The sequence below is a fragment of the Felis catus genome, chromosome E1 (genome assembly GCF_018350175.1).
Source record: "Felis catus isolate Fca126 chromosome E1, F.catus_Fca126_mat1.0, whole genome shotgun sequence".
Classification (NCBI taxonomy): domain Eukaryota; kingdom Metazoa; phylum Chordata; class Mammalia; order Carnivora; family Felidae; genus Felis; species Felis catus.
In genome coordinates, this window is record NC_058381.1 from 14223533 (window position 1) to 14245712 (window position 22180).

Below are 22180 nucleotides of genomic sequence, written 5' to 3' on the forward strand. Positions count from 1 at the left end.
AGTGAGCATGTAGCACTGTTTTAAGCACTTTACAAATGTTAATTTATTTCATCCTCACAACAACTCAGAGACATATGGGTTGCATAGACCATCGATACCCCATTTTACAAATAAGGAGACCAAGGTCCAGGGAAGAGAAAGCTATTGGTAGAGCCAGAATTAGAAGCCAAGTAGTCCAACTACAGAAGTCTCCCTTGTGCAGTGAAAACGTATCAGTACCAATGTTCTGGACTTCAGAGTTTATAAAAGATTTTATCTTGGCTCTTGGGAGGTTCCCAGAGGAAAAGAAGATGTCTTACCAATTGGGGCCCAGAGAGGTAGGTGATGTGATTCACCCAAGGTCACACAGCTAGTGAGAGGTCTCACTTCGCTGCCAATTAAGCACAAAATAGGTTTCTTGACCTTTGGTCAGGTCGCCCCCTCAACCCTTCCCTGGGCCAGTGGGCATAGCCCTGGTTCCTACGCCAGTGGGTGGGCAGAGGGGCGGAGCGGATCGCGGCCTACAGGCCTGGGCGCTGTCCGCGGTGCTGATCCTCCCGCCGCGCCCTTGCTCGCCAAGTGGCCGGCGGGTTCCCTGGGTTTCCCTTCCAGTTCCCAGCCAAAGCCAGCTCCCTGAGTTCGGCTGCCCGCCGGGGTCCTCAGGCCTGGCTCCCGAGGCTCCTGGGGTTTCCCCTCCCCCGACTGCGCGCCGCCAGCCTCCCCTCCCCCCGCCCCGCCCACGGCCCCTCCCCGCCAGTCCCAGGTCCCTCCCCTCCCCCCTTATCTCTCCCGCCCCCCCCCCGCTCCCCCCTACGGCTCGTTCGCCAGTTCCGGTCACGTTGCTGGGTGTTTACGCCTGGAGCCCGCCCCGGACCCCCCTTCGGCGCCCCGGAACCCCCCGGAGACCCGGCCCGACAGCCCCGCAGCCTCGCAGCAGCTGATGGCGCCGCAGCCCGGGCGGGTGCTGCGGAACCCCAGGCGCAGCTAGCGCGGGGAAGAAGAGCGCCTCCCCCCACCCAGCCTGGCCCGGACCCAGGGCCCTGCTGGCCAGTCGCTCCCTCAGGTCCCGAAGGTGAGGAGGCCGGTGGGCGTGGGGGGTGGACAGTGGGGGTGGCCACCGGCGGGGAGCAGCGGGGCCGGAGCTCCAGCTCCCCTGGGAGGGCTGGCGCTGGGCTGGGCACCGCAGCGCGCGGGAGGCGGACAGGACCCGCGGGCTGCTGGCAGAAGTTGTCCTCCACCACCCGGACTCAGGTCCTTACCGGCCCTGGCGAAGAGTCCAGAGCGGCCTGAGGTCGAGCCACCGCCACCTCCTGCCACCTCCCATCACACACGTCTTTATGCCTTCCTTTCCCTGTCCTTCCTAGTACCCCTCTTCCCCGTCCTCCTTAGTCTCCATATCCCCCTCTGCCTTCTCTGGGAGTCATATTGGAGGCATAATCAGGCAGAACACCCAGACTGAAGGGGATGGGGGCTCCAGTTTCCTCATACATCCCACTCCCGTGTCCCTGGACACTCAGCTGTGCTGAGGCTGGGTGTCCTGAGATCTCTCCCCTTCAGTGGAGGGGGAACCCATAGCCTAGGGGTAACCGAGGAGGAGAGGTTCTGGAGTGGAGAGGGTCACAAGACCCCTGGGGAAGATGGCTCCACCCACTGGCCGGGTGAGCCCACCTTGCAGAGTATCAGACATTTGTCAAAGCCTGACTTCTTGCTCCCAACTCAAGTCCCTAGGAGAGCCAAGGACTTGGGGGGAGGGGGGGGTACTTTCTAATACATGTACTTACTTGCCTAGGTGATTCCCAATAACACTGAACTCATTCTCCCTGTTTTACCAACATTCATTGTGCACCTGTTCCATGCAAAGGATTCGCAAAGACAAGGTCTTGCCCTCAGTAACTTTATGGCTTAGAGCAGAAGCCAGGCACCCCTGTGCACTCACACGGAGGTTGCCGGGGGGGCAGGGAAGTGTGATACATGGTAGAATGATTCCTGGGAAACACAGCAATGGAAGGGAGTCATTCCAGCTTGGTGAGGGTCAAGGAAAGGTTAGTAAGAAAGGTAGCCTTTGAGTAGGGCCTTGAAGGATGGGGCAGGTTTCGGGAGGCAGAGAGAGGGGAGAGGGATGTTCATCCATGGATATGGGGTGAGTTTGCTGTGAAAGCAAAAAAGGTAGAATCCCAAAGAAGAGGAGATCAGACTGCAAATGTGGACTGTGTTTAGATTTGAAGGACCTTAATGCAGGGTGAGCACCCAGTGGGGTGCTCCTAGTTGCCAGAAACTATAGTGTGTCTATTGAGCAAGGTACTTAACTTGTCTGAGCCTCTGTTTCCTCATCTATGGAGTGGATATACTGATAGAACCTTCAATGTAGGGTTGTTATAAACATAAATGAGTTAATATGAGTTAATATATGTAAAATGCTAAGAACAGTGCCAGCCATTTATTATTGTTATGTAAGTATTACTTGTGCAGTGATGATTATTATAAGTATTATTACCTGTGGTTCCATATCTGAGAAACACTTCTTGAGTTTCTGTTCTCCCACTACCCGAGGCCTCAGAGCCAGGTAGTAGAGAGGAATAAAGACTAAGAAAAATAAAGGACGTAATTTATTTATCCATTTATTACCATGCTTGCCATGTCTAATATACCTACCCTGACTATAAAAATGACAAAAATGAGTTTAATATTCTCCCCAAAACAAGAAGGCATTCTTTTTTTTTTTTTAATGTTTATTTATTGAGACAGAGCATGAACGGGGGAGGGTCAGAGAGAGAGAGGGAGACACAGAATCTGAAACAGGCTCCAGGCTGTGAGCTGTCAGCACAGAGCCCAACACGGGGCTCGAACTCACGGACCGTGAGATCATGACCTGAGCCGAAGTCGGACACTTAACCGACTGAGCCACCCAGGTGCCCCAAGAAGGCATTCTTAAAGAATTTTAACAAAACGTGGATATTGAGTGTTCAGAACAGTACAAGGATATTTGTTGACTCAATAAATACTTTCAGTCCCGAAGAGAAAAGAAACACGAAGAAGGAAATTGAAACTGGGACAAGAGAAGCAGTCAGGGGGTGAGGGGTGGCAGAAAATGCAAACTCCACATAAGCAGAAAGCAAGAGTCTTCAGTTCTGGTTCCTCTCCCAGCCGCTTCGTCTGCCTGAGGGTGAGATGGGGCAGCAGAGGCCAGGGGACATTGAGCAGATTGAGGGAGGGGGAGCGGTTAGCCACCCAAGGAAAGACTGGACTTTAAGAGTGATGTTCAAACTTTTGATTAGCAGAAGGCTTTTCTCCAATGAATTGTCCATCATATAAATGAGGGATAAAAATAACAAAACCTCTGCCTTGTGCCTCCAACCATTTTGACAACTTCTGAGACTCCTCTGTGGAACTCTGGGCTCTATGTAGCAAAATTTGCAAACCAATGATTAGGATGATCCCAACTGCCCCTGGAGCCCTGAGTGCTATGATTCTGCATTTTCTGTGGTTCTTCTAACCCAAAGAACTATCACAAGGGAAAGGGGAGAGAACTACAGTTTCCTATTTGCCATGTCCGTTGGAATCAGATAGCTGGCAAGAAAAGTGCGTACCCAGAAGCTTCGAAAAGACAAGCAGGAGATGAGGTCATTTTTAGAGACCAGGAGCCCAGGCCTTAGAGAGTGAGAATTGTGTTGGGTTAGAGGGTTCCTGAGCCTGACATTTTGTCTGTAGTTGGAGACATGAGTACAGAAGCATTCTCCCAGCAACTTCCCAAGGGGAAAAATACTTGTAACTTGCAGACAGATGAGAGGCATGGCAAAAGTACCCGGGATTACCTCTATAAACTTGAACCCTGTGTTACAGGCCCCTTTTTTATTTTTAAATAGACAATTTGTTAAATGAACATTTTTCATCAAGCTAGAAAATTAAAACAAAGAAGAACTAGGAGCACAGGAGAAGGTGGGCAGGGAAACAGTACAGACCCTGAGGTGGCCAGGACAGTGGACAAAGGCAAGGGACCCTTCTCACTTTAATCTGTGAGGTAGGACATCTTGGGCCGGATGTGGGGAGAAGATAAAGCTGGTAACTCTAACCCTTCAGCTGCTGCCACTGGCCTGGACCAAGTTCTCAGGCACAAGCTTCTTCTCAAGCCAGAGGTTTCCAGGACTTTCCTTCCTTCCTTCCTTCCTTCCTTCCTTCCTTCCTTCCTTCCTTTCTTCTTTCTTTCTTTCTTTCTTTCTTCTTTCTGTTTATTTATTGATTTTTGAGAGAACGCGAGTGGGGGAGGGGCAGGGAGAAAATCCGAAGCAGGCCTCGTACTGCCTGCATGGACCCCAACACAGGGCTAGAACCCACGAACTGTGAGACCCGAGCCAAAACCGAGAGTCAAAGCTTGACATACTGAGCCACCCAGGTGCCCCCAGGGCTGCATTTCTCTGGGAAAATCTGACATTTTCCTGGCTTGGGCCTTCTGAAGTGTGACAGCCGCAAATAAGAGATCTGTATTGTGGTTCCCCTTCCCCACTCCATTTCCCGCTCTCCCCCAAACAAACTAAACAATAATGTGTAAGAAAGAATATCTGCCAAGATCATTTGTGACCCAAATTTCTGCCCTGAGAAGAGCAGCCTGCCTAGTTGGAAACAAATCCTCAAGTCCTTCTGGGAAGGCTCAGAAACAGCTGGTTGGCTCAGCCTCTCACAATGGCCAGGGTCCAGTCTCCAGGGCTGTGTGGAAAAGGCTTTTACTCTTCAGAGACACTTACGTTTCAGCGGTTGGGAACAGATATTTTCTCTCTTCATCATCAGCAGAGGCCCACGTGCCTTCGTCCTCCAGGTGCGCACAGACCAGACACATAGATGCAAGAGAAGCAAGAACCGCCCCCCCCCCCACATGCATGTGCACATACGTGCACTCCTCGAGGCACACACACAGACTCAGGGACATGTGCAGACACACAGGCACACACATGCCGACATAGTTTTACAGCAGCACAGACGGAGCTTCTCTGTTCCTTCTGGGTTATGCACCAGTATATCTGACTGCCTGCTGGACATCTATTTCTCCCCGTTTAGGTCTCTTGAACATGTCAAATCTAACATGTCTCAGGCTTCAACTTATCTCCTCTGTAAGTCTGCTCCTCCATCAGTCTGCCCAGCTCCACAAATTCACTCACTTGTACATTCCACGAGTATTTACTGAGTGTATTCTATTTGCCAGATACTGTGCTAGGCACTAGGGAACGGGAGGAAACAAAACAGAGACCTTCATCTTATGTTGCCAACAGTCTGGCAGAGGAAATGGGCAAGAAACAAAATGCAATATACTCATGTGGTGATAAATTCATGGGAGAAAAACAATGCAGATTAAGGGAGGGGAGAGTGACAGAGGGTTCTATGTTAAATCAGGTAATCAGAGAAGGGCTCTGAGGAAGTAACATTTGAGCAGAGTCCTCAATGAAGGGGAGGAATGGGCCATGGGGGTATCTGGGTGAAGGGTATTCCTGGGAGATGGGACAGCACACACAAAGTCCCTGAGGCAAGAGCGTGTGGCATATTCAGGAAACAGTAAGGAAGCCAGAGTGCCTTGGGTGGAGCCAGCAATGGAAGAGCAGTAGTAGAAGAGAGCAAACAGGGTCAGGGACAATTGTATAGGATCTGGTAAGAACTCTGGACTAGGAATTAAGTGTGATGGGGAACTGTTGGGGGGTTTTGAGTGGGGAGCAGGGAGACGTGATCAGATTTGCTAAAGGAACTCCAGCTGCTGCATGGGAAACAAGGCAGGAGTGGAAGAGCGAAGCCAGTCACAGGCTACCACAGTGATACATCAGAGGGATGGTGGGAGCTGGGACTAGGGTGACAACAATGGAGATAGTGAGAACCGATTGGATTCAGGATGCACATTTTCAAAGGTGGAGACAACTGGATTTGCAGATGGATTGGCTGTGGAATATGAAGAAAGAGAGGAATTAAAGATAACTCCTAAGTTCTTGGCCTGAGAAACTGAGAGAATAGGTAAAAATCAGTGCCATTTATCAAGATGGTGAACAGTGGGCAAGAACATGTTTTTAAGACGGATCACAAGAGTTCAGTATTGGGGCATGCAAATTTGAGGGACCCATCAGACATCCAAATGGTGGTCTTAAGCAGTCAGTCTAGCATACAGGAGAGAGTTAGTTTAGGGGTCAGCATATAAATGGTAGTTACAGCCATGGGATTGGACAAGATCACCTACAGAGAAATTATAGATTAGAGAAGAGGTCCATTGTGAAAGAGGTCTAATGTGAAAGGTGAGGAAATGTAGAAAGATCCAGCAAACATATCTGAGTTGCCCAAACTGGAAAACTAGGAGACATCCCAAACATTCACCCTCCCCATCGTCATGACTTAATATAATCCATTCCCATGTGCTGCCAATTCGACCCCCAAAATACACCTGGAACCTCTCTTGGTCTTCATCTCCATCATCTGGTCCAGGCCTCTATCATCTCTCACCTTGACCACTGCTCCATTCTCCCAGCTGACCTCCCACATCCATTCTGCCCCCTCTAATCTGCCCTCCCCATAGCAGCCAGAACGATCTTTTAAAAATGCAAATCAAAAAAATATTTTTTTAAAGGGGGGTTCCTGGGTGGTCCAGTTGATTAAGCATCCAACTTCGGCTCAGGTCATGATCTTGCAGTTCACCAGTTCAAGCCACGTGTTGGGCTCTGTGCTGACAGCTCAGAGCCTGGACCCTGCTTTGGATTCTGTGTCTCCCTCTCTCTCTGCCCCTCCCCTGCTCATACTCTGTCTCTCTCTCTCTGTCTCTCTGTCTCTCTCTCTCTCTCAAAAATAAATAAAACATTAAAAAACTTTTTTAATGTAAATCATATAATGTCCCTCCTCTGCTTAACATCTTTTAATAACTTCCCAATTCAGGGGTGCCTGGATGGCCCGGTTGGTTAAGCATCTGATTCCTGATCTCAGCTCAGGTCATGAGCTCATGGTTTGTGGGACTGAGCCCTGCATTGAGGTCTGCAATGTCAGTGGAGAGTCTGCTTGGGATTCTCTCTCTGTCCCTCCCCAGCTCTCTCACTCTCTCTTTCTCCCTCTCTCAGAATAAATTTAAAAACTTTAAAAATAATAATAATAATAACTTCCCAATTCATTCAGTATTAATCCAAAATTCTTGGCATAGTTTACAAGACTATGGCCCAATCCTTCTCTTGCTAACCTCTCTTCCTGCAGCCCTCCCCTAATACCTTACACTTCAGTCCTCACTGGCGTTGACAAAGTCTCTGTTCCCCGAAAAGACCATGTGAAGCACTTAGCATAAGGCTTGGCACATAATAGGCACACAGTAAATGTAAGCTATCATTATTATCCTACCTCAGGGTTTCACAAATGCTATCCACTGTCTCAAATGTTCTTCTCTTTATTCTTCTAACTTCTACCCCTCCTTCAAGTCTGTATTACTTTTCTATTGCTGCGTTAAAGATTTTCATAAACTAAGTGGCTTAAAACAGTATCAGTTTGTTACCTCACAAGTTTCCAAGGATCTGGAGTCTGGCACATTTTAGCTGGGTCCTCTGCTCGAAGCCTCAAAAGGCTGAAATTAAGGCTGGCTGCATTCTCATCTGAAGGCTCAACTAGGGAAAAAACTTGGTAGGGATGCCTGGGTGGCTCAGTTGGTTAAGCGTCCAACTTCAGCTTAGGTCATGATGTCGCAGTTTAAAAGTTCGAGCCCGGGGCGCCTGGGTGGCGCAGTCGGTTAAGCGTCCGACTTCAGCCAGGTCCGGGAGTTCGAGCCCCGCGTCGGGCTCTGGGCTCATGGCCCAGAGCCTGGAGCCTGCTTCCGATTCTATGTCTCCCTCTCTCTCTGCCCCTCCCCCGTTCATGCTCTGCCTCTCTCTGTCCCACAAATAAATAAACGTTGAAAAAAAAAAATTTAAAAAAAAAAAAAAAGTTCGAGCCCTGCATCAGGCTCTGTGCTGACAGCTCAGAGCCTGGAGCCTGTTTTGGATTCTGTGTCTCCCTCTCTCTCTGCCCCTCCCCTGCTTGTGCTCTCTCTCTCTCTCTCAAAAAATGAATAAACATTTTTTTAATCTATAAAAAATAAATAAAATAAAAATTTTTAATGTTCATTTATTTTGAGAGAGAGAAAGCATATATGTGAGTGGGGCAGGGGCAGAGAGAGGGAGAGGGAAAATCCCAGGCAGGCCCCATGCTCAGCACAGAGCCCAACAGAGGGGCTCGATCTCATGACCTCAGCTGATATCAAGAGTCTGGTGCTTAACCAGCTGAGGCACCCAGGTGCCCCAGATTTTGTTTTTAAGTAATCTCCACACCCAGTGCGGGGCTGGAACTCACAACTCTGAGATTAAGGGTCACATGCCCTACCCACTGAGCTAGCCGGAGCCCCATCCAACTCCTCTTTTAAAAAAGGACTCTGCCACCTGCCTTCAGCCCATAGAGTTCATCTTAGTAAAATACACATCAGATCTTCCTCCTCTGTGACCTGGAAGAGCCCAGGGCCCTGGGTTAAGTTTAAGTCAGAAAAATGGATTTGAACTGGGAGAGGGTGTGCTCTAACCATTATGCTGGTCTACCAGCTGGTGGGTGAGCTGGGATGCTAGTGGGATGGGTTTTTCCACTCCACAACTCCCTCATTTTAGCCATGAGAAAACAAAGAGCCCAGAGAGGGAGAGGGCTTGCCCAGAGTCACACACCTGGTTAAGAAGCAGGCTAGAACCTGCCTCTGTCTCTCTTTATTGACTTTGTTGCTCCATTCGTGTTCCTCCCTGAGAAACAGAAAGGCTAAAGTTACATGCAGGCAGGGGAGTGAAGCCATTTATGTTCCTGGTTCCCTGAAGACCTCTGGTTCTTCATCTATTAAATGGGAATAATCATACTCCCCTGATGACACATGCATGAAGCTTTGGTGAGTAAACAGGGGAGAGAGCTACGGCGGTAGAATTGTCTACCTGGTACCAACAGGAGCCCAGACTGCAGGACATTATGAGGGATCTGAGGGGGGGCAGGGCAGATGGCCCCACAAGATGTGGGCTTACCTTCTCGTCTTTCCCCCAGGTGGGGCCCAGGCCTGGGTTGCCATGGATACCGTGTCCCTGGAGCATCAGATCCAGAGTGTGCAACGCCACATCAGCTTCCTGAAAAAGGAGCAGATGGCCCTGCTTCGAGACCTGCACCTGGAGATCCTGAGGCTGCAGAAACGCTGCTCAGGTGAGGCCGGAGGGATGGTGGGCAGTGGGGGCCATCAGCAGTCATCACCATCAGCAGTCTCTGATGGAGTGCCCCCCATGAGCCTCCCTAAACCTCACAACAGACCTGCCAGGTGAGGGTCACACCCCTTTTTCTGATGAGGAAGCTTGTCTTGGGGAGATGAGACACGAGTTTTAGAGCAAAGGGCTCTGGTTCAGTAGCAGAAGAAAACCTGGAGCCATTCTTAGGGATTCCTGTCCTTTGCCACTAAGTGTTCATCAAGCACTTCCCAAACCTTGCAAGCCCTCAAGCTAGTTGGGGAGATACACACACAGGATAGTTGGGGGCGAGGGGGGGGTAACATTAAGACTTACAGAAAATGAAGAGGCCCGGGGCGCCTGGGTGGCTCAGTCAGTTGAGCTCCCAACTCTTGGTTTTGGCTCAGGTCATGATCTCACGGTTCATGGGTTCAAGCTCCGTGCCGGGCTCCGCACTGCCAGCACGGAGCCTGCTGGGGATCCTCTCTCTCTCCCTCTTTCTCTCTCTCTGCGCCTCCCCCGTGCTTGCTCTCACACTCTCTCGCTCTCTCTCTCTCTCAAAATAAATACAATTAAAAATTTAAAAAAAGAAAAGAAAATGAAGAGGGCCAATGAGAGGTCATGGGTAGGATCATGTTCAGCCTAAGGTGTGGGTGATAAAGGAGACCAGGCACCCCAGGCTGCCCAGAGGAGGGAGCATTTCCACTCCCTGAGGCTGAGATGTAGACCTGCTGAGACACTACGGGGGAATGAGGGTGGAGAAAGCATTCCAAATGAAGCAAATAGCATGGCAAAGTCCAGAAGGTAGGAAATCAAAAGCTCGGGGAAAGTTCTATTTGACTGGATAAGGCTGTGCTTAAGGCTGGTGAGAAATACAGCTGGAGCCAGATAACAGAAGACCTTGACAAGTATCAGGACAGCTAAGAAGTTTGGCCTGTCCTCCGGGGTAGTGGGGAGCCCCTGAAGGTTTCTGAGTAGCATCATGCTCTTTAAAAAACTCAGCAGTTGTATGAATTGGAGGGGGAGGGAGGCAGGGATACCAGTGATGAGGCTGATGCAGTGGTCGAGGGGAGAGATGAAAGGGGCAGAAAGGGGAAGACCAGTGGGAGACAGGGTGAAGGGAAGGACTTGACAACCAACTGGATTTGTAAACAAGACAGAAGGAGGTACCAATAATGAAGCTAAATGCCAGCCCTGACCTCTGCTCTTGGACTTCAGGCTTCAGCTGCCCGGCCCTCTCAGAGGCTAGGCTCTGGCCCAAGTGCTCATCCAGGCCGAGTCCCCAAGTACAGGTGTTAGAGGCAATGACTCATAGAATGGGTCACCTGAAACAGCCCAACCTCTTTCTTATACAACTAGATAAACTGAGACCCAAAGAGAGAGAGAGGGAGAGAGAGCACGCACACCACACAATATGTCAGTGACACAGCCAAGATTAGACCCCAGAGCTGCAGACTCCCAGCTGTGCATGCCTCTTGCAGCTTTCTGCATACTCTCTCCCCAAGATGCTCAGATTTCTACCTCCCTCCCAGCCTCTGCTCATGGGAGGCTCCCCATTCTCCAGAGGGAAACTCAGTGACCTGCCTGGCTTCTCACTCTGGCTTCAGAGCCTGGTCGTCCTGACTCTCGGCCCCCACGCTGTCCTTGGCTCCATATACAGATTCAGCTGCTACATCCCTAGGCCAGGCTCCCTGCAATCTCCCCGGAAGCCTGGATGGCATCAGGGGCCAGTCCATGGGTCAGGGATGGCCCATGCAGACTCACTCCTGCCTGATGCCACTTTCTCATTGCAATAACAACATTAAAGGAAAATCAGGATGAGTGGACCCTAAGACCCTATAGCTCTTGCCCTGATTTCTTTTTGCTTTGCCTGAATTCTGAAGACCTGGGTCCTTCCACTCAGGACACAGGCCAGGACCCCAAAAAAGTGTAATAGGCAGGAACAGCCCCCACCACCCTCCTCAGCCTGCTATGGGACTGCAGCCTCTCGGTTATTGATTCAGGAGATAAAAATAACACTGGGTTGGCCTGAAGCAGCCACTACTGGGGCTGAAATACCTGAATAAGGCCCTTCTTCCAATGGGTAAAAGAAAGAGGAGAAAGGAACAGAAAAAAGAAAATTTTTTTTCAAGGGGATTAAACAGGGACTTAGATGGATGCCTGGTTGGCTCAGTCAGTAGAGCATACAACTCTTAATCTTAGGGTCATGAGTTCAAGCCCCATATTGAGCATGGAACCTAGTTTTAAAAATAAAACAAATTAAGGGGCGCCTGGGTGTCTCAGTTGGTTAAGTGTGCAACTTTGGCTCAGGTCATGATATCACAGTTTGTGAGTTCAGGCCCTGTATCCGGCTCTGTGCTGACAGCTCACAGCCTGGAGCCTGCTTCAGATTCTGTCTCTCCCTCTCTCTCTGCCCTCCCCCACTCATGCTTTGTCTCTCTCTCTCTCTCTCAAAAATAAGTAAACATTAAAAAAACTTTTTTAATAAAAAATAAATTTATACATATACACTTATATACATATATGTATATATATACGTATGTGTGTATATATATATACACATATATGTATGTATATATGTACATGCATATACATATGTAAACAGGGAGGGTGCCTGGGTAGCTCAGTCAGTTAAGTGTCTGACTCTTGATTTTGGTTCAGGTCATGATCTTATGGTTTGTGAGATCAGGCTCTGAGCTGATAGCATGGAGCCTGCTTGGGATTCTCTCTCCCTCTCTCTCTGTGCCCCTCCCCCGCTCATGATCACACTCTCTCTCTAAATAAATAATAAATAAACTTTAAAAAATACAAAAATAAACAAGGACTCAGAGGCTGGGAAGCGGATGGGAGAGGGGATGACCTAGTATAGGAACCAAGTGGGCAGGGCTTCAGAAAGAGCCTGCCAAAAAGCAGTGGCACTCAAAATGAAGGGGTTCTAAGAGGTGGGTGGGCATATTCTGGTTGGTGGGGCAGCCTGGATGATAACAAGATCTGCCCCATGTATTCAGCACTGACTCAGCCCTGGGTTGGGCCCTCTGTTTATTTCTCTAATTTAATCCTAGCAATAGCCCTTTGAGAGGCAAGTGCAATTTTGTCCCCATTTCACAGATGAGAAAACTGAAGCCCAGAGAGGTGCTGTCACTGGCCCAAGGTCACACAGGGTATCTGACCTCACTGCATGCCCTTCTAAAGGGAAGATGGGCAGGGAGATTTGATGGATGGGGGAGTGGAGCCCAACTAGGATTCTATCTCCCCTCCCCCAACTTCCTGGTTAAGAGTGAAACCAGCCCCACGGGGAGTTAGTGGCAGAGCCAAAATCCCTTGAGCTACTCCAGGGCCTTGCAGGAGGGGCCAAATTGGCTCCAGGAAGCCCTGGAGGGTGGAGGCATCAGGGTCCTCCCTGGGGCTCCAGGAAGGAGGTTCAGACTCAGGTCACAGCAAAAAGCCCTAGCAACAGTTGGCCTCCCAAGGGAAGAGCCAGGTGAGGGCCCCACAAGACTAGACTGTGTAGGTACTGTGGGCATTGATGCCAGAGATGTGCTACCTTATCCCACTCCCAATTTCACACTTCCTTTAGGCATCTGACTGCACCCCTGCAGGAACACACACGTGCTCCAGGACAGGTGCTTTCTGTCACCAGTTGCTGCTGGGCTCCATCCTGCCCTTTTCCCAGCTTTTGAGCCTTGGTGGAGTCCAGGGCGCTGGGGTGGGGCTAAAAAAATGATCAAACTCAGCTGACTGAGGAGCAGAACATTCTGGGCTGTGAGGAATGGGGACTGGGCAGACAGGGAGTTGTGTTCTCACCCCCCCTCCCCCCCCCGCCCGTGGTGGCTGGGCTGCCAGTGAGAGCCCAGGAGGAAACCTCTCCTACACCTCCTACACCGTTCCCTTAGCGGACTGACCCCGCCTCCTCAGCATAAGCCAAGTGCCATTCAGGACTTCCGTCACCAGGTGGCGCTGTCCCCCTTGAAGCCCCTCTTCTTACCCTGTGGAATATGGCGGAAAACAGGGCTGAAAAACGAGCTGGACTGATGTTCAGAAAATAACACAGGCACGACAGTACTGGCTGTGAAAATAGTGAAACGCATGTGCCCTATTGGTAAATAGCCACTGTCCTGAGTCCCCCTCCAGTGCCTGCAAGCAGCCCAGACACTTCGCACGTGCACCAACTAAACACTAAAGGGGCTGTGCCCTGCACAGCAGGGGTCTTCCAGAATGGCTCTGATTTGTCCTCATGTTAGATAATTTATGTTACCTCTGGGAAGGAGCTAGTACTCCCCCCCAGGCCCAAAAGCAAGCCAGGCTCCTCAGTCCCACAGGGATGAGCTAACCTCCAAACACAGGCCACTGCACTTGCACTGGCAAGATCTCTGGGCTTAGAATCAGGCCAATCAGGCTCAGGCTGTGCCTTGCACCTGTCTTCACTTCTTCCCCTCACTGGACTGCAGTAAAATAGGTAAGGGAGATGGTTTAGATGGTTTCTAAGGATGCTAATATTGTCACTTTTACTGAGCTGTGATTCCCTGATCTCTCTCTCTCGCTCGCTCTCTCTCTCTCTCTCTCTCTCTCTCTCTCTCACACACACACACACACACACACACCACTACCTTTTATTTTCTTTCCCCCCAGAACTGACTCATGACCTGGAGATGAGAGAGGCCCAATCTCACCAGCAAGGTAAGAGAAGGATGACTGGTGGGGAAATAGCATGGGCGCCCAACAGGTTACCTTTTCCCCACCACTTGGTAGGACCCAAGCCTTCTCTGTCCCCAGTCCAGACTTGGGGGACTGCCACTCCTCAGCTTCTTCAGCAGAGTGAAGGATGTCAGCCCCACTTACCTACTCATCTGGGTGACATTGTGCAGTGAACAACCTGTACCACCATACCTTGTATCCATGTCTCTGTACAAAGTAGGAAAATGAAGGCAGGAAGGAGATGGTATCTTGGAAGTCCACCTGATCAACCTCATTCTTTTCTGTGACCCACCTCCCTAATCCTTCCCATCCTTGCATAATTGATCTCTACAGTCAGTGTCCACACCCTCAAAGATGCTGAATGCTGAGATGCAACACAATGGCAATGGAGTCCATGGCTTCAAGGAACATTGTCTAGATGAGGAGAAAAAAGAAACGCGTCAGCAAATCCTTCATTTTCCAAAAGCGTGACTTCTTGCCATTGTAGCAATTCCACTAAAATATCTGTTTACAGATTATTACTTCACCCATAAAATGGAGGGGGGGGGGAGATGGTGTTCAATGGAGATGAAGTTTCAGTTTTGCAAAACTCACAACAATGTGAGTTTACTTTACACTACTGAACTGTACATTTAAAAATGGTTAAGAAGGTAAACTTTATGTTGTTTTTTTGCTACAATTGAAACTTTTTTTTTTAAGGGAGGGGTTCCGTTGTTGAGATCTTAATCACCAAAGTTATGTGATCTCTGAGAACTGGGACTGGATGTTATCCATCATCTCCAAGTGCAAGACATGGAGAGGGACTCAGTGAATGCTTAATTTAAAATGAATCACTATGTAGTCTTTCTTAGCAGAGAGGAAGTTAGCTGGGAATGGACTCCCTGCCATACTGATGTGCTGCTCATAGATCAAGAGCACCTGGGTGGCTCAGTTGGTTGAGTGTTGAGCATCCGCCTCTTGATTTTGGCTCAGGCCATGATCCCAGGGTTGTAGGACCGAGCCCCATGTTGGGCTCTGCAGTGAGCATGGAGCCTACTTGAGATTCTCTCTCTTCCTGTGCCCCTCTCCCTTTTGGGCACTCTCTGTCTAAAAAAAAAAAAAAAAAAAAAAAAAAGCTACATACGAGACCAAGACTTAGGTATGGAGAAGGCTGGAAATTTTAAGTAAAATACTGAAAACCCTACAAATCCTTTCCGTATTTGTTCAGAAAGTTCTAAACATTTATAGACTTGAACGAATTCTACCTACTTCTTTAAGTGGCAACACGGGCAACCTCTTCATGCTTGAGTGCTTGGAGGAAGGAGGCATACATCCCAAACACCAGTTCTGTGACAACAGCAACCTTCACCCCACCTCTGAAAGGGTTTCCTTCCTCTGAAAGGGTTTCTGGGGTCATCTGAGCTCAAGGAACTGCCCAGCATCCTGGTTTTTGTCCTCTCTCTCAGGGGGGTGGACAGCTCCCTTTCTTTGTCCTCCTACCATTTGGCTGGTTTTCATATCCTTTCCTGAGTCACCTTTTTGGCTACCTTTTGTCACCTTTCAGCCATCTATGTCTCTACAATCGCTCACATGTGTTAATCCCAGGATATGTTGCCGGCTGAAATGGAAAGAATTAGGATCCAGGAGGCAGGGGTCCTCAACTCTGGGGGCACATTAGAATCACCTGGGAACATTGAAGAAGTACCAGTTCCCAGGTCCAATCCCAGAGATCCTGATTCAATTGGTCTTTGTTAGGGCCCAGGAAACTATGTTTTAAAGCTCTCTGGGTTGTTCCAATATATATACAGTGTTGAAACCCAGCCCTTGGGCAAAGGCAAACAATAAAGAAGTAACACAAAAGAAATTACAAAATGTAACAAATGCCCTATGAAAGAAACAGCAAGGTTCAGGGCACACTAATTGCCCTTTCTCACCCACATTCCCAGGTCCCAAGTCTTTCAGTCCGTCACTTTTGCATGTCTCTCCTACCTCCTACCGCGGATGGGGCTTTTGTACAAGTTGTTCCTCTCTGCACAGCACCCTTCTCTCTCCTCTTCACTGCTTAACTCCAGCTCATTCTTCCAACTCATCCTAGCCTAAGTGGTTCTTCTGCTGAAAAGCATGAAGGTCACAGTATCCAGTTAGTTGTGGCATTGGCACATGTCACTGATGCAACCTCACATGCATTTGTGATTATGTACTATACCTCTCCCACTATGCTTTCTGTAAGCTTCATGAGGAATGTTTTATTATCCACCATATCCCCAGTGCCTAGCACAATGCATATAGTAAGGGCTCAACAAATATTTGTGGGTGTGCATGAATACTGGTCGGGGAGGGTTTTGCATTTCAGCTGAGACCTGAAGAATTAGAGGAGAGACCAGACGGTAGGATAGGTGCCAGGGCCCCGAGGAAGCGAAAGGCCTGTGTAGCCAACGAGTGGGAGTGAGGGAGAGCGCGGCCGGACGGGTGGTCGGGGAGGTGCCGGGCTCTGTAACGTGGCTCGGCGAGCCGTGCAGGGTCGGCCAGGCGGAGACCGTCACCTCTCCTCTCCATCTCCCCTCTCCAGAGGCGGCGTCCCGGGAGCTGGAGAGCAAGTGCCGCGCACTGGAGTCGCAGCTGGCGGCGCGGGCGGCCGCCAACGCCGAGCTGCGGCGGGAGGTGGCGCAGCGCGAGGCGCTGGTGTCTGCGCTGCGCTGCAGCCTGCGCACGGAGGAGCGCCGCTTCCTGGAGGAGCTGCGGCGCCGCAGCCACCGCGCCACGGTGCTGGGCATCGAGCTGCAGAAGCACACCGAGGCGGCCGCCTACCTCTCCTGTCAGCTGCACGCGGCGCGCCAGAGACTGCAGACTCCGCGCCCGGGCCCCGCCGCCGCCGCCGCCGCCGCCGCCACCGAGCCCCGGCCCCGCCGGCGCGCACAGCGGGCCCGCCGGCCGCCCGCCGCCGAGGCCGCCGCCAAGGGCCCGGGCCGGGACTGGGCCGCCTGGGACCGCGCGGCCCGCGCCCTGGACGACATCGACCCCATGCCCGATCCCGCGCTCTTCCTCTACGCCCGGAGGCCCCCGCGGCCCAGCGGCCGCAGCCCGCGCCAGCCGCCTCCCCAGGAGCCCCCGGACCGAGCCGGCCCGCCGGCCGCGCCCAACCCGCCCAGCGCGCCCGGGGAGCCGGAATAGGCGCGGGGCTGCGGGGTGGGGAGTGGGGAAGGCCGGCCCGGCCTCCGGCTAGGGACGCAGCTCGGGCCGCGCGCGCACGTCCCGGGGGCCGCGGGAGCCGGCGCTCCTCCTGGGAGCGGACGGAGGCGGCCCCAGCTCCCCTACCCCGCCCAACCGCCCCCGCCTTTTGTATTGTCCTGCCCCGAGGGAGCTCCTCCGCGGGGCTGCGAGAGTGCACCTTTTTTGTGGAGAGGGCTTGGTGTACGGATGCTGATCAGTTCTCCACCCTGTTGCAGGGAGGGGAGGGGGCGGAGGTCACGCCCTGCCCCGGGAAAGCTGACAATCGTTGGACGGGAGGGGGAAGGCTGGACTGGCCTACAAAAGGAACGCAGTGGCACTTAGCACCCCTAGGCCTCCCAGCTCCCCCCTCGGGCCTCCCCCAGCCCCGCACGGCTGCCCTGCCCGCCAAGCCTTCCTTCGAGGGGAGGCTCGAGCTAGGGGCTAGCGGCTGGACCTTTTTCCTCTGATGCCGCTTCTCCTACCCCTACCCTGCTGATAGGTCCTTACCGGTGAGCACCCAACACTTTAGAGGCATTTCCTGCCAGAGCCCCTGGTAGGGAAATTGTGACGTGATGGAAGTTTGAACTTCTGGAAGGTAGCACCCATAGACCCTTGGAGAGGAGTACAGAACGGGTTTGGTGACAGAACCTGGTCTAGAGCTGTCTCCAGTTCAGTCCTTTCCCAGGATGCTCATCTAATATTTAGACCCCCGAGCTGCGCTAGGGAAGCGAGGGGGACACTCCTGAGTCCCCTACGGACATACGGACATACATAAGGCTGTGGAAGGGCACAAAAGGCCGTCCCCTTCCGGATGCAGCTGGGAACCTGAAGGCTGCCTCGGGAGCTTTCCTAGTCCTGTTTATTGGTGCTAATTTTGCCCAGCTGCACCCAGAGCCGGGAAGAAGGGCCGGGTTCTTGGAAGTGGATGTAGTTGAGAGAGGTTTGAGTTTGCTGGGGTGGGGGGAAGGTAGGAGCACAGGTTAGTCCCCAGGCTGGTCCCCTCTAGGGATGCCCCTGATCCTACCAGAACTGACAGTGGCCGGGTGCATCTGTCTAGGATAGCCAGTAGTGAAATGGCAAATGAGACACCCCACATCCTAACTACTTGCCCCCAGCTCCCCTCTCCTGACCAAAGGCAGGAAGTGCAGTTCTGGTCTAGTGTGGCCCCCACCCCAAGCCCAACCCCTAGAAAGACAAACCCCTAGAGCCCCTTCCCCCATGCCATGCCTCCTCTGATGGTCCTAAGTGCCTGTGAGGTCTTCCAGGGGCTGCTGAGGGAGGGTGGGGGGCAGGGAGAAGCGCTTACCTCTGTCATAAGTAGCGAGTCCTGGCAGATCCTGTCCTGACTGAGGCTGAGCATTCTGTGTGTCACCCAGGATCTGGGAGTTGAGCAGAGCCAGTCTCCAGGGGTGGTGAACCCTTCTTCCATCACCGTCCCTGTGATGAACAGGGGGAACCCCCAATCCTGTCCTCTTTCACTATGTTGGAGGGAGTGGGAAATCCCCAAGAACCAAAACCAGTGAGCACACTCTGGGCCCCCACAAATATGCTGTCCTTTCCCAGCTGATTGCACTCAGGACTGCTGAGACTGCGCAATAGCGGCCTCATCCGGGCGTCCAGCCCCTGGAATGCAGATGCCCAAGGTGTGGATGCCCTTAGGACAGACAGGACAGACAGTGCTCTCGCTCACTCAGTCTCCGTTGGGCCACAGTGTTGGCCTGGAGTCCTTGCCCTGCCCTGGCCTCTTACCCTTCTCTCCTGCCCCGTGGTTGTGCCTCTGCCCTCCGTGTCCCCCCTCAAGTGTGTGTGACTCACTGTACCCCTGGTCCCGTTGCCTCCCTTTCAGAGGTGCCTGTGTGAGGAGGCCTCTCTCCTCTCTTGGCTGCACTCTCCTGAAGGGACCCAAAGGACTGTGGGAAGGAGGGAAAGGGTGTCTTTCTAGAGCAACCCACCTAGATCCTGAGCTTCCACAATCACACTTTTGGGGTAAACAGGGTGACTTTGTTATGTTGATTCTTCTACAGAGATGGTGAAGTACTTTATCCACCCTCCCCCCCCCACACACACACCTACTAAAAGCCATAGCTATGCCTGCCTGGCCTCCCCCAGCTCTATAGCAATAGCCCTTCCCCTTCCCTCCTGGGTACCCAGGGTGTCTAGCCAGGGGGCCTCCACCACACCCCTCCCCCAGGGAGCCTCCGGCAGCTTGTCTGCCTCTCCCCAAGTAACCCCATCAGCACCTCCAAATTCCTGTCCCTCTTCTAGCAACCAGAGATAATGACAATTATTTATGGGGTGCTTGGAGATCCCCCAGATGAAAGGTTCTGAGTGCTGGCTGACTTGCTGACTCTCACCTGAGGTGTTGAGGGTCTGGGAGAGGAAATAAGCCCTCCTCCTCCACTTAGCAAGCTGGGGGGAGGGGCTGAGGGCTGAGGCAGATGGAGGGTTCCAATTTTAACCAATTCCTCTTCCCCATTCTTCTAGAAATAACGGACTGAGGACTTCCCTCTATCCACCTGCCCCACGTGCAGCAGAATGGGACTAGGAGTCAGTAGCCTGCCCTTGGCCTAGGAGCCCCAAATTCTTTAGCCTCCAGCTCTCTCCCTCTCCTAGCCTGGGGGACCCACACTGCCAAAGGAAAGACCGCTTCCCATGAGCCCCTGGAATGTGTGGGTGACTAGAAGGGAAAGGATCGTGTCTCCTCCCCGCTCCACTCTTCTCTGCAGCACCATGAGTCCCCATTGGGGAGGGGCATGCTGACAAGAACACTCAGGGCCCCCCCCCCGCCCCCGCCTCGAGGTGGAGTTCCAGCCACACACCAAGTATGGATAGACCCAGGAAGGAGAGCTGCAAGTGGGGACCCCTCCCTGTTCTGGAAGCCAGCCAGGGACAAGTGGCCAATGCAGCATGAGACTCTATACCCCTGCCGCCCATATCCCACCCACAGTGGCCTGCAGATTGGGGGACCACTCCAGGGCTGAAATGGGGTGGCCCTTCCCCGAGCCAGCAGCAGAGTAGAGGTCTCCCCATGGAGAAGAGGGAGGCCAGGAGGGTGTGGAACAGCATCTCCTTAGTGCAAAGAGCTGGGGATCTCTAAGCACCCTCTCCCTGAGGTGCCAGCCTTGAATAGGGACATGCAGGGCTTCTACACCACCTGGCAGGAGCCCCATTGGTGGGGCAGAGGGATCCTGCTCTAAATTCTCTGTTGGCTGCGCTTTTTAATCCAATGCTTTTCAGAGTGTATTCACTCACCTACAGAAATAGAGCCCTGTGCTTTAGGGGTGACTGTCATATGCCTTATTCTTAATAAAATATCTGAAAAACACACACGTCAGACCTCTTCTCTGTGGGCACTCTGCCATACCCGACCTCTGTTCCTGCAGGAGTGGGAGAGGATGTGGGGGACATGGTGGTTTCGGAGGCTGCTGTGGGTTAGGTGAAGTCTGGGAGCTGAGACTTTGAGTCTTCTCACTGGATATTCCTCACAGGCATAAGGCACTCATCTGAGGCGTCCCAATGCTCAGGCTAGCCCTGTCCCTCTCCCCATGGCACCCCAAACCGAATGAACAAATGAGACCTTAGCTTGAAGCTTCTGACTAGCGTTGGGAGAGAGAGACCGGAAGGACTCCAGGCCTGGAATTGCCCAATGTCTTGGCAGGGAAGAGTCCTGCGGTTCTGGCATCTTTGGCCACGCTGGTTCCCCTTTCCTGACACCCACGCCCATCTGATCCGGCTGCAAGAAGCCCAGCATCCAGAGATGAGCCCTATTCTTATCTTCCACTAATGAGGGTTATCCTGAGACTGCATTCCGGGAGCTGAGCACACCCAGCACCCACAAGGATTTAAGCCCGTGCGTTTTCCGTATGGGTCTATGTTGTGGAGAAAAAGCAGCAGCTCTACATTCGGGGGATTCGGGGGAAATACTGGTTTGCCTGCAACCCTTCTGATAATAGGACCCATTGCTTCCTTTTGGGGAACTGCTCTCCTGCTATCTCAGATCCCCGTGTTGGGGAGGGGGCGGGTGCTGACTCTACCCACGTGACCCAGGTAAAGTAAGGTACACTGATTGGTTTGGAGATGGGCTCGTGACTCAGTATGAGCCAATGAGACTCAATCTCAGGACTTCCGCTGGAGCCGTTCATTCAACACACCAAGTTAGATGCTAGGGATCCATCAGTGAACAAAACAGGACTATAGGGAAATAGACACGCGAGTGGCTAAATGGCGGAATATCAGCCTGGAGGTCTGGCGTGTTGTTTGCCTTCGCAAGGGATAAGGGTGCCTGAATATGAAGCTTTCATACCAGAAGCAGAAGCAGGAGAGATGGAGACAATTCCCGACAATTAAGCTGCTGGATCCAGCTATGCCTTGATCCCACGTACCCCTGCCCTTGTCAGTTATACCGACCAATAAACCCCTCCTCCTCCCGTACTTTTTCCCCCCTCCCCTACTTTTGTTTTTAAGTGGTCAGCATTAATTTGTACATTTTTTTAACTTTATTTTTTTTTAAGCTAGTTTTAAAAAATATATTTATTCTGGGGGAGAACGCAAGCAGGGGAGGGGCAGAGAGAAGGCAACAATGGATCCTAAGAGGGCTCTGCGCTGACAGGCTGACAGCAGAAAAACCTATATGGGGCTCAAACTCATGAAACCCGAGATCATGACCTGAGCCTAAGTTGGACCTTCAACCGACTGAGCCACCTAGGTGCCTGGAGCTAGTTTTAGACTTAGAGAAAAGTTGCAAAAATAATACAGAGTTCCTGTATACCCTTTATCCAGCTTCCCCTAATATTAACATTTTACTTTATCATAGTACAATTAAAACCAAGAAATTGACATTGGTACATGATTAGTAAGACCACAGAATTTAGGGGTGCCTGGGTGGCTCAGTTGGTTGAGTGTCTGACTTCGGCTGGGGTCATGGTCTCCTGGCTCATGGGTTAGAGCCCCCAGTGGGGCTCTGTGCTGACAGCTCGGAGCCTGGAGCCTGCTTCAGATTCTGTGTCTTCTCTCTCTCTCTCCCTCTGCCCCTCCCCCACTTGCACTCTGTCTCTCTCTCTTCCTCTCTCTCTCTCTCTCTCTCTCTCAAAAATAAATAAAAA

The 22180-nt window shown here is 51.8% G+C and overlaps 1 protein-coding gene across 1 annotated transcript; it reads left to right on the forward strand.

Moving 5' to 3' along the window:
- The first annotated feature begins 804 nt into the window (after positions 1-804).
- Positions 805-20405, forward strand: CCDC92B (coiled-coil domain containing 92B). The gene is made up of 4 exons (XM_023244011.2): positions 805-1051; positions 9025-9177; positions 13824-13871; positions 16438-20405. Exons 2-4 carry the CDS (start codon positions 9048-9050, stop codon positions 17037-17039), a joined length of 780 nt encoding a protein of 259 aa, XP_023099779.2. The 5' UTR covers positions 805-1051; positions 9025-9047; the 3' UTR covers positions 17040-20405.
- Positions 20406-22180: the final 1775 nt, after the last annotated feature.